Genomic DNA, 12,921 nt, shown 5'->3' on the forward strand with positions numbered 1-12,921 from the left:
GTGGGAATGATGTAAAGACTAACAAACTGCTTTCTGTGGGTGGGGGGGGGAGGGAAGCAAGATTGGGGGAAAAATTGTAAAACTTTCTCTTCAATATAAATCCTTTCTAAAATTAAAAAAGAAAAAATAAATAATTTTTAAAAAGAGTTAATGATATTCTCTTCCTACTTCTTTTCAGAACTGTGTGGGTTTCAAGAGAGTGGAATAAAATATAATATCAGATTTTTTTTGATGTTTGATTAGTTTTACAGCTGTGTCCTGATTGAGAGAAAAATTAACACCCCACATGTATTTGATTCACAATATTTAAAGTCATAATTACATAAAATATGGTAGTTGATTCAAGTTCAATAGAAATATTTGGTATGACTTTGAATAATGCAACCACTTCTTGAAATTCCTTATTTACACTAATTGGGACTTAGCTATATTAATTTTTTTTCTTTTATTTCTTTGTCTATTTGGAGGCAATCAGGGTTAAGTGGCTTTGCACATGGGTCACACAGTAGTAAGTGTCGGAGGCTGGATTAGAACTCAGGTTCTCCTGATACCAGGGCTGGTATACTATCCATGGGGCCACCTAGCTGCCCCTCTTTTTCATTAAAAAAAAGTTTTTTTAAGAGATGACTCTCTAAAGCGGGAAAGAAAAAAAGAGATAAATGAAAGCTACATAAAAAATAGAAGATTAATAAATGAATTTTAAAAATACCAGTTACTCTGTAATCTAGGCTAATTTTTAAAATGGGAAACAGTGATGGGGGCTCAAAAACTAAAATCCGAGTAGTAGAAACACAACTCCCTTAAAACAGAAGAGGGTACTCCTAGGACCTTGAGTGTGAGTTGTAGCAATATAGACATTCCCCCCTTTGGGAACTCCTGACTTACTTTTGTAAGTTCAGGTTGGGTGAGAGAAAACCAACCCAAAGAAAAACAGAAAGGAAGATTGGATGCAATGGCTTATCATACCAACACAACATTAGTATTATCCCTTCCCAAGAACAGTATGCAATCATACCTTCTCTCACATGCATATTAATTTTTTAAACTCATTAAAATTTTTTTTAACTCTGAATTCTCTTCTACCTCCCCTCCCCTCACCCACTAAGCAAACAAGAAAAACAGAACCCATTACAAACATGTATAGTCAAACAATAAATCCCCATAATAGCCATGTCCTTAAAAAAAAAGGTTTTGTTTTGCCATCTGAGTATATCACTTCTAACTGGATGTGGTAGCATTTCATATGGAATTTCAGTCTTGACCTATCCATCAGTTGCTTCCCATTATATCTAAGTATTATAATAATAAAGTTTTCAACTCATTCTAACTCTCGTACCAGTGTTTCATCTCTCTTCTTCCTTTCACTGACAAATGTCAATGAAGAGTAGGCTACGTATCTGGAAACAGATTGATGGCACGACCAATCTTAACTTTGGAAGACTGATGATGAAAGTGAGGCAATGGACTATAGGTGTGGAAAGCTGTAGATATATTTAAGACCATCGATATTACCTCCAGTTTGTAATTTTCTTTGTTACAAGAAAAGGTAGAAAGAAGTAGTTACTGGAAAGATACTTTTTAAAAAATTTTCATCACTAAATCTTATATAATTTACATCTGTATTTCTTCATTTCATAATCCTCTCTTCAATTTGCAACTTAACTTGTGACTACAACTCTATAGAAATTTTTTTTTTTAGTTTGGCAAATGGGGTTAAGTGGCTTGTCCAAGGCCACACAGCTAGGTAATTACTGAGTGTCTGAGGCCAGATGTGAACCCAGGTACTCCTGACTCCAGGGCTGGTGCTCTATCCACTGTGCCACCTAGCCACCCCTAGAAATATTTTCTTAATGCTCATTAATTAGTTACCTCCTCAGTGATTTCTCTGCAGTATCTGACAATGCTAATAACTTGTCAACTTCTAGATAATCTCATAGAATGAAAAAGTCAGAAAAGGTCTCAGACTTAGTGTGGACATTTTTAACCTGGTATCTCTGGAAAGATTTCAGGGGATTCTAGAATGTGGACGGGGAAAAAAATTCATTTTTATTTTCATTTATCTCTAGCTGAAATTTAGCATTTCTTACAGCTACTGAAAAAAACAGTTTTCTAAGAGGAGGTCCAAATGTCTAATCCAACTGCTAAAAGATTCCATGATACACAAAATTTAGAAACCCCCTTTTCTAGTCTAACCCATTCCTGAATGGGAACCTCCTCTACAATGCCACAGAAAAATAATCATGCCCAATGTCATCCTATGATTACCAAAACACCACCTATTACTTAATCACTTCCTTCACTGGCTTTCCCTCTTCCCAAGTCAACTCACCAATTCCCAAAATTTCAACTATTCTATGCAGATGCCTCCTAAATTTCTTTCTCTTGTCTTGAGCATTCCTCCTAAGCACTAGAACAGCATCTTTTTGTAGTTCAGTCATGTTTGACTCTTTGTGATTCATTTGGGCTTTTGTTGGCAGAAATATTGGAATGCTTTGCAATTTCTTTCTCTAGCTCATTTTAACAGATGAAGAAACTGAGGCAAATAGAGTAAAGTGACTTATCCCAGATTAAAACTAGTGTCTGAGACCAAATACAAATTCATAAAGAAGATTTCAAGTCCAACACCCTGTCCACAGTGCTTATCTACTCTGCATCTGTAATTACTTAAAAGATGGACCTGGATCTCTTGCAACTACCTCAAATTCAATACATCAAAAATTGAATCTAACATCTTTTCCCCAAATACTCCTTACTCCACTATTTTTTTATTGTGATTATTCCCCACCCCCCAAATCTCTACCCTAGACTCTCTTCTCTCTTTCTCTCTCTTTTTTTAAGGTTTTGGTAAGGCAAATGGGGTCAAGTGGCTTGCTAGGTAATTATTAAGTGTCTGATGTGGGATTTGAACTCAGGTACTTCTGACTCCAGGGCCAGTGCTCTATCCACTGCGCCACCTAGCTGCCCTCTCTTCTCTTTTCTAAGATAATCTCTCACTTGACGATCATATTAGTTCTCATGGATCAATTATGTTTCTCAGGTAGATTTATTCAGCAACAGAGTCTCTCTCTCCTCAGCTCCAGTCCTATATCATCTAATGCCTACTAGACATTTTTAATATTATTTCAAATATATCATGTCCCAAACAGAACTCCTTTTCTCCCAATCACACTCCTCTTCTGAATTCTCCTAATACGTCAAAGGCATCTTCATCCTTCAAGCTACCAAAGTTCATAATATCAGTGTCATCTTCAACGACTCTCTCGCTCATCCCATATATCCAATCATTTGTCAAATCTTGAAATTTCTTTCCCTTTAACATGCTTCTCACAATACCTATAAGTCACCTCCCTATTCAGGCCTTCTACCATCTCTTGCCTTGATTCTTGCCATGGTCTTCTAATTGGATTTCTTGTCTCATGACTCTCTTCACTCCAAGTCATTCTTCATACAGATGTCAAAGTGTTAAGTTAGTCTTATCACATACATCCCCTTTTCCATCCTTTATTTGGCATTTAAAACTCTTCACAGATACAGAAGTCTTCTACTTGCTGTTCCTCTCTAAATTTATTTTATAACTAACTGTATGCATCCTCTAGCTTTTTATTGAATTGTTAAGTTCCATCAAGGTTAAGATCTTTTTATCTAATACAATGCCTAGCACTCTGCTTATCATAGTTACTACATAAGCATTTACTTAATTGAACTGAATATCCTGCATAGCCTTCCAAAAGAAAGCCACCATTACCCAAGAGAGTTAAGTATAATGATCCACACAAACAACATGTGGGTCAGATTTGATCACTCTGAATCATTTATTGTTGTTGGTTTTCAATCAGTCCAACTGTTTGCAACCCCTTTTAGGGTTTTCTTGGCAAAGATACTGGCGTAGTTTACTACCCCCTTCTCTAGCTCATTTTACAGATGAGGAAATTGAGTCAAACTGGGTTAAGTGACTTGCCCCACATGAGATAGTTCAGAAGTATCTGAGGCCACACTTGAATTCAGGTTTTCCTGATTCAAGGCCTGATGCTCTACCCTCTGTATCACCTATCTGCCATCTTTTATCCTTAGCCATATAAAATATATTTCTCTCATTATTATAAGTAAAGTCTATAACCTTGTCCCTTGAAAACAACATTCTATAACATTCTGCTTTACTTCATTTGGGCGATAGCCACACAAATTTTTTGTAGCAGCAAATTTGTTCTATCATAACAAAAAAAGAGTTATGTAGTGTTTCTGGTGCTAGTGGAATTCTGCATTTAAGAAAAATTTAAAAAACAACTAATCTAGATATATGTCACTGAGACATACTAGACATGTTTAGAAATTTCAAGGAGAGTGGTATCAGAACTAAAACTATGTTAATTATGCCAAAAATTTGTTTCTATGATACAAAGATGACATATATAAAAATATTTCATTAGTATTCTAAATTAGGTTACATATAAAACTTCTTTAAATATAAAATGAACCAACTGTTGGTCATAATTATCCTTACTATAATAAAAGCAGCTGCCAGGTTTAAATGTTTTAAATATCTTATTATTACTATGATATGTTCTTTTTTAAAAGTTTTTTAGTTCATTGCATTATGTTTCACATAACATTCTAAATGAGATCCACTATCACCCAAGAAAGTTCAGCCTAATGATCCACACAAAAAGAAACAGGTAGGAAAAAATATTTTTTGCTCAAAGTATGAAAGCTAATCTATCAGTACTAATACCTAGACTCATCCCAGAAGAGGAAGAGAATAAGCTGCATTGTTTTTGGGAAAGTGTGCAATGTTTTCAACATCTTAAGTTGAACCTTTAAACAAAAATCATTTTCTTCATAGTACTATTGTTCTGGCACTGTTATATTTGAATCATGAAATATCATATGTCTGAAGAGCCCAAACTGCAGATGAGTCAAAGGACAGTGGAGAGATATTGTGGGCAAGAGATGCACAGTATATTGCCAGTAATGACCTGGATACCAGAAATGTAACAAAATTTATCTTTCATGAATTGGGCGATCATGCAGCAAGAATGAAGAGGAACAGCTCAAGGGTTGACCTGGTATTCACATAATACTAGAAGTGAGCCTCTAGCATTTTGAGTAGATACCTTCTTATCTTCCCTTCTTCCTCCCCACAACCCTCCACTATGGAAGACTTTTAGAAGGACAGAGATAAGACATACACAGTTAAGCTAAGAAAACAGATAAATTGTGAACTACTCTACTGAAGAGAGAAACAACAATTGGATCATTGATATATTTAAGTATGATGATCACAAAACAGAGGGCTATATATAGTATTTAGCCCTCTGTTTTGTGATCATCATGCTTAATATATGTATATGTGTACAAGTATATGTACAGAAATATACACATATGCATACATAAAAGGGCTTTACTCACCAAAAGGGCGGTCAGTTGATTCATCTTCAATATCTGTTTTAAAAAAGAAAAAAGATATTGATTATGAATTATATTTTTCACAGTGCTGAAAAACAATTCAAAAATGACTAATTTTTAGATACAGTTAATCTTCTCAGTTATGAATATCTCATACAAATGAAGGACTAAATGGTGTTATATTGGGCAGAGGGGTATTACCTCCTAGTCAATCAGCATCATCTACTATACTTGGGGAGAGGGCTTGCTTCATGTTAAGGTTTTTGCCTACTTGCTTATTACTTAGCCCACTTTACTTTCTTTACTCAGAGATATTCTTTTGCTTTTTTCTTCTCTAATTATGCAAATTTCATCAAAATCTTCTAGGGAGATTTTAATGGTTGTTCTTGATACTTTGTAAATTTCAAATTAGGTACTTCCTACAGATCTATATCTATTCCCAAGTTCATAAGCAATTCAGTTTGTTGAGCAAGGGAAATATAATGACTCTATAGCTTGAGTAACCTTATTGAGTTCCTCTTGAGTTCCTTTTGATTTTGTGCCTGGGTTACAGGAACAAGTCTCTTGTTCTGAATCCCTCCTTAGCTGATTTATCTTAAAGATTAGAGTCCTATCCTGAAATCTAATACTAATAGCTGGCTACTTGAATCTTGCTTTTTTACAACTCCCAGATAATGACTCACTAACTTCTTGGACCTAAGCCTTTTAACTTTCTTCCAAGATTTCTTTGAAAGATAATATACGTGAAATAACTTGGTTTTTGCCACTCTCTTGGTTATAGGATCACAGATCTAGAATTGTAAGGAAGTTCAAAAGTAATCTAGTCCAATCCTTCATTTTATAATTAAAGAAAATGAGGCCAAGAAGAACTGGATGGCTTGACCACAGTTACTTACAAAGGTACCAAGAACAGAATTGAGCTTCACATTCATGTCCCAAAACTCCAAATCAGTGGTAATTCTACTGTCATGTTGCTATACTTGTATTCTCAATGTCAAATAACATTTACAATCCCCTAAAATTTTTTTTCCTACTATACTTCTATGGCTCTGTAATGTCATCCATGTGGAAAAATCTATCTTTGCAACCAGCATTCAAGCTCTCCCATAAATCATTAATTAGCAATCAACCAAGAGTAGTAGGGGCTTTCCTCTCTCTCAAAACAAATACAAGAAAACAAAGGGATGATAAGTATTCATTTTTTAAAATCCTTCAATTTTATTAAAATACTGCTCTATTTCCTTTTCTGATCATATGTATATGATGATTTCCTTGGCCCACTTCTCTTTATACTTTATCCAGGGGTTCTTACCTTGAAGTACACAGTGCCTCCCTGTCCAGCCTCCCCTCAAAGATTCCATAAATAGACTTCAGGAAGTTATCCCAAATATCTAAATTGTTGGCAAATCTTGTCATTTCTATACAACATCACTCATACACAATCCTTTCTTTCTAATCATACAGCCACATCTCTAATTAAGCCCCTCATTTTCTGTTTTCTGGACACATATCCATTCTAATTGATCTCACTCGCTAGAGTAACTCCCCATTCCAATCAAATCTCCACTAACCTGCCAAGATGATTCATCTTAAGTGTAGGTTTGAGTATGTCAAACTCCACTTAATGAACTCCAGTGACTTGCTATTATCTCTAGGATAAAACATAAATTCTTCTATTTGACATTTAAAGCTCTTCATTATCTACCTTTCCAGTCATACTTTACTCCCTTCTATGCACTGTCACACAAGTCTATTTCCTGATCCCTCCTTGCACAGAATATTCCATTCTCACTTGCTCTCTCTACATAAGTTGACTCTCACACCTGAAATACTTTGCTCCTTCACTTGTCTCCAACAATCAGCTCAACCGTATCTATTCTAGGTTTTTTCCAAATTTTCATATTTTTTAAATTAAAATTTGTTAGCATCAGTTCCAAATTTTCTTCCTCTTCGATAGAGAAGGCAAAAAAAGTCAAAGTCCATTACAAATAGAAAAGAAAATATGTGTCATTCTGCACTGGGTCCATCCCCCCCATCATTTCTATCTGGAGGTAAAGAGAATGTTTATTGTGAGTCCTTTGAAACTGTGTGTGGTCATTATGATAATTAGTTACTGAGTCTTTTCAGAGGTGATCTTCTTCACAATATTGTTACTGTCCAAACTGTCTTCTGGTGTATTCACTTCACTTTATATCATTAATACAAATCTTCCTAGGTTTTCCTGAAACCATCTTCTTAATTTTTTCTTACATCACAACAGTATCCCATGAGATTTATATACCATTACTTGTTGTCATTTATCAAAAGTTAGCCATCCTCTAAGTTTCCCATTCTTAACTACCCCAAAAAAGAATTGCTATATGTTTGTACCTATAGGTCTTTTCACTCTTTCTTTAATGTCCTTAGGAGTACATACTTAAAAATGGTATTGCTGTAGCACAGAATCTACACAATTTATTAGCTAGACATTGTTCCAAATTGCTTTCTAGAATGCTTGAGCTAGTTCACAGTTCCACCAACAGTTCATTAATGAACATGTTTTTCCATATTTTCTGAAGTATTTTTTTTCCTTTTTGTAATCTTAGCCCAGGGGTGGAGAACCTTTCTTCTGCCAAAGGCCATTTGGATACTTATAACAACATGGGTGGACTATGTTTAGTCAAACATTTAATTACTTCACCCCTAAAATCAAGTCCCACCTGTGATTGCCTAGGCAATACCAGACCAATTCAGTCTGCAGGCAGGAGTTCCCCCACCCCTTTTAGCCAATTCAATGGCAGTGAGGTGTTATTTCAGTTATTTTAATTTATATTTCTCTAATAGTGATTTTATTTTCATATGGCTATTGATAGCTTAGATTTCTTCCCTGAAAACTGCTTAGTCATATCCTTTGACCATTTATCAACTGGAGAATATCTCTCTTAATCTTGAAAGTCTCTTTCCCACACATTTTAAAAATGAGTCCTTTAACAGAGAAATTTTTTACAAAAATTTCCTGTTTCCTCCTTTTTTTCTCATTTTAGCTGCATTGTTTTATTAGCACAGATTTAATATTACGTAATCAAAATTATCCATTTCTCATCCTTTGAACTTTTTTCTCTCTTGTTCATTCATAGACTTTTCCTCTAGTTCTGACAAGCAATTTTTCCCCTGCTCCACTAATGTGCTTAGATCACCCTTTGTCTAAATCATGTACCCATTTTTTGAGCTTATCTGGATATGTGATGTTAGATGTAGGCCTATGACTAGTTTCTACCCTTTCTACTTTCCAGTTTTCCCAAGTTTTTGTTCAATGGCTGAGATCTTTGAATTTATCAAACACCAGGTTACTGTGCTCATTTGCTTCCATAAATTGTGCACTTAATCTATGATGCCAATTAACTTTTCTTACCCATTACCAAATTATTTTTAAAGCAATTATGGCTTAGTGATATAATCTGAGACTAGGTAATGCTCAGTATTGCTTCCTTCTCATTAAAAAAAATGGATTACTTTGTTATTCTTGAATTTTTGTTTTTCCAAATGAATTTTATTTTTTCTAGACCTATAAAATAGACCTTTGGTACTTTGTATGATATAAAATAAGTGAATTAATTTAAGTAGCTTGCCATTTTTATGATACTGAACTAGCCTACTCATGAGCAATTAATGTTTTTCAGTTATTTACATCTGCCTTTATTTGTGAAAAGAGCTTTTTTGTTAATTGTGTTTAAATTGTTCCTGTATGTCTGGCAGGTAGACATCCAAGTATTTTATACATCTGCAAATATTTTAAATTTAATTTCTCTATCTCTTCTTGCTGGATTTTGTTGGTAATATATAGAAGTTTGGATAATTTGTGTGAGATTATATTAAATCCACTCAATTTTGCTGAAGTTGTTAATTGTTCCAATCAGTTTTTAGTTGACTCTTTAGATTATAGCAAATCATCTGTGAAAAATGAAAAATGTTGTTTCTTCTTTGCCTAAACTCTTTGCTTAAATTTCTTTCTCTTGTCTTATTGCTATAGCTTATATTTCTACAATATTGAATAGTAATGGCGTGATGGTCACTATTGATATTAATGGAAAGGCTTCTAGCATATTACAATTAGACAATATTGTCTCTTCATTTTAAGTAGCTATTACTTATTTTAAGGAGTTATTTATTTCTATGCTTTCTTAGTGTTTTTAAAATTTTAAACAGATTGTTGTACTTTATTGCTTGTTCTTCATCCAAGGAAATTTTTATTATTTGACTTAATTATCTTTACAGTTTTCCTAATATCGAACCAGTCCTGTATTCCTAGTTATGATATATTGCAGTATTCTTCTTGCTAATATTTTATTCAAAAATTTTGCTTCAAAATTCATTAGTTAAATTGGTCTCATTTTTCCTTCTGTTTCATTTCTCCTTGTCTTGGGTGTCAAGATCTATTTGAGTCTCTGAAAGAATGTGGCACGACCTAGTTCTTAAGGAGTTTTTTCAAAGAGTTTAGGTAGTATTGGGATTGAAAAAAATATATAATTTGTTTTTAAGTCCATGCAGTCCTAAGTAGATTTTTTGGTTTTTTTCTTTTAAATTTGAGAGTCCATTTATGGCCTTTTCAATTCCTTTTCTAAGACAGGGTTGAATATCTAATTTCCTGTTTTGTTAATCTGCGCAAGTTATATTTCTGTAAATATTTACACATTCCACTTACATTGCCATTTGGCATATAGCTAGGTGAAAACTCCTAATAATTTTATTTTTTCAACAGATTGTAAATCCACCTTTTTCATTTTTGATTAGGGTAATATGGTTTTCTTCTTTAAAAGTCCAATTAATTCCTTATCTATTTTTCCCTTTAAAAAATAGTACCTAGAACCTGGAGCCAAGATGGCAGTGTGAGGGCAGGAATTCCAGGAAACTCATCCAACAAAAAAACTTCAAAAGCCATCAAATTATGACTCTAGTCAAAATTTAGAGGACCAGAACCCACAGAAAAAATGAGTGATGTGATTTCCCAGGTCAAGACAACTTAGAAGATCCGCAGGAAAGGTCTGTTTCACTGGGACTGGGGGTTGGAAAGAGCCGCAGTTCAGCCGTGAAGCAGCGGAGCTGGGCCAGAGAAAACCTGTTCCAGTCTTCTAGGAAGAGCATGTAGGATGGCCTAGGTCCCTGGGGACACCTGTGTCTATGGCAAAAGGGGCAATTTACAGACCTCTAGCCCAGAGAATCACTGGGGATGATTAGAAGGAGCAGTGAGAGGACTTTGAAGTGCCAGAGTGAGCACAGAGCCTGAGCTGGCACCACCTAGAAGCAGCCTCATGGGGGAGAATCTGCAGTCACTGAACACTTCCAGAACACGCCGCCCACAGACAGTAAGGGGATAGGGAGAGACTGCAGAGGTCTCACAGGAATCTGCTATTTGCCCATATTCAGATCCAGGTCGCAATCTGGGCTCCCATACTATCATAGAGGAGCAGGGACCCTCCTCACAGCTCCAGGGCAGAGAGGAAGTCCTGTGGTCATCCACAGACCAGATCCAAGGCCAGGAGAGCAGTCAGAGTCTCTCTTAAGACCTTGAAGGAATTAAGGTAACTGTGGGGTGTCCTAAAAACATCCCAATGCTTTGGAAATGTGGTAAATCAGTCATAGGCTAAGGAAATGAGAAAACTATAGAAAAAAGAACCTGATTACTTGGGACCATGGAGGATCAAAATACACATTCAGAAGATGATAAAGTTGAAGCTTCAGTATCCAAAACCTCCAAAAGAAATAGGAAATGGGCTCAGGCAACAGAAGAGCTCAAAAACAGATTTTGCAAAGCAAGTAAGGGAGGTAGAGGAAAAATTGGGAACAGAAATGGTGATGCAGGTAAATCATGAAAACCAAGTCAGCAACTTAGTGAAAGAAATACAAAAACTATTGGAGAAAATAACATGTTAAAAACCAGTTTAGGCCAAATGGAAAAAGCAACCCAAAAGGCAAATGAAAAGAAGAATGCCTTAAAAGCAGGATTAGTCAGCTGGAAAAAGAGATAAAAAAATCTCTCTGAAGAAAATAATTACTTCAAATGTAGAATGGAGCTAAAGGAAGCTGATGACTTTGCGAGAAATCAAGAAACAACAAAACAATACCAAAAGAATGAAAAATAGAAGAAAATGTGAAATATCTCATTGGAAAAATAACTGACCTAGAAAACAGATCCAGGAGAAAGAATTTAAAATTATTGGGCTACCTGAAAGTCATGCCAGGAAAAGAGCCTAGACTTCATTTTTCAAGAAATAATGCAGCAAAATTGTCCTGAGATCCTAGAAGCAGAGGGTAAAATAGAAATAGAAGGAATCCGCCAATCAGCTCCTGAAAGAGATCCCAAAAGAAACACTGCCAGGAACATTATAGCTAAATTCCAAAATTCCTAAGTCAAAGAGACAATTCAACAAGCTATCAGAAACAAATAATTCAACTACCATGGCTCCTCAGTCAGAATTACACAGGATTTGACAGATTCTACACTAAGGGTTCGTAGGGCTTAGAATATGATATTATGATATTCTGGAAGTCAAAAGAACTTGATTTACAACTGATAATCAACTGACTAGCAAAACTGAACATCCTCTTTCAGGAAAAAAAGATGGACTTTCAAACTTTCCTGTTGAAACAACCAGAGCTGAAAAGAAAATTTGAACTCCAAGTATAGAACTCAGGTGAAGCATAGAGAGAGGATGGATGAGAAGTATTAATTAAGAGGAACTTAATGATGTTGAACTGTGTGTATTCCTGCATGGGAAGAAGATACTGATAACTCATATGAATCTTCTCATTTATAAGAGCAGTTAGAAGGAGCATATATAAGGCACAGGAGGAAATTGAATATAATGGAATAATATAGTATAAAGATGGAGTCAATAGATATTAAAGAAAAGTACTGGGAGAATGGGCTGAGATATTTCACATAAGAGTCAGAAAATGCTTTTGCAATGGAGTGGAAGGGGGAAGGCAAGAGGGAATTTCTCATCAGAAATGGCTCAGTGAAGAAATCACACACACACACACACACACACACACACACACACACACACACACTTAATAGGTTACAGAAAAATCTATCTTACCCTAGAGAAAAATGAGAGGAAAGGGATGGGATAAGGGGGACAAGGGGAAATAGGTGATAGAAGAGAGGGAAGATGGTGGGAGAGGGTAACCAGATACAACACACTTCTGAGCAGGGACAGGGTGAAGAGAGAGAGAATAGAATGAGAGTGGGGAGGAATAGATTGGAGAGAAATACAGCTGGTAAAAGCAATTGTGGGAAAAGATATTGAAGCAACTTCTCTAGTGGACTTATGATAAAGAAGGCAATTCAAACCAGAAACAGAACTGACATAGACTTAAGTACACTTTTTTCCCCCTCTCACTTTATTTCTCTTGGGCTTTTCCTTTTATAGGGGGAGGGGAGGTTTATGTTTACTTTCACAAGATTATTGTAATAATATAAAATAAACCACAAAAAAAGAAAGCAAAAAAATAGTACCTAGTTTTATCTAATTTTTT

At 35.2% G+C, this 12,921-nt stretch overlaps 1 protein-coding gene across 3 annotated transcripts in view; it reads right to left on the bottom strand.

Annotated features, from left to right (window-relative positions):
- MALT1 (MALT1 paracaspase) overlaps window positions 1-12,921 on the bottom strand; it is a 98,412-nt gene that overhangs the window by 41,737 nt on the left and 43,754 nt on the right. For all 3 annotated transcript variants that reach the window (XM_074201771.1, XM_074201774.1, XM_074201773.1), the window contains one exon: window positions 5,407-5,439. In XM_074201771.1, the coding sequence (XP_074057872.1) occupies window positions 5,407-5,439 (33 nt within the window). The remainder of the gene's footprint in view (window positions 1-5,406; window positions 5,440-12,921) is intronic.

The sequence above is a fragment of the Macrotis lagotis genome, chromosome X, assembly GCF_037893015.1.
Source record: "Macrotis lagotis isolate mMagLag1 chromosome X, bilby.v1.9.chrom.fasta, whole genome shotgun sequence".
In the NCBI taxonomy this organism is placed as follows: domain Eukaryota; kingdom Metazoa; phylum Chordata; class Mammalia; order Peramelemorphia; family Peramelidae; genus Macrotis; species Macrotis lagotis.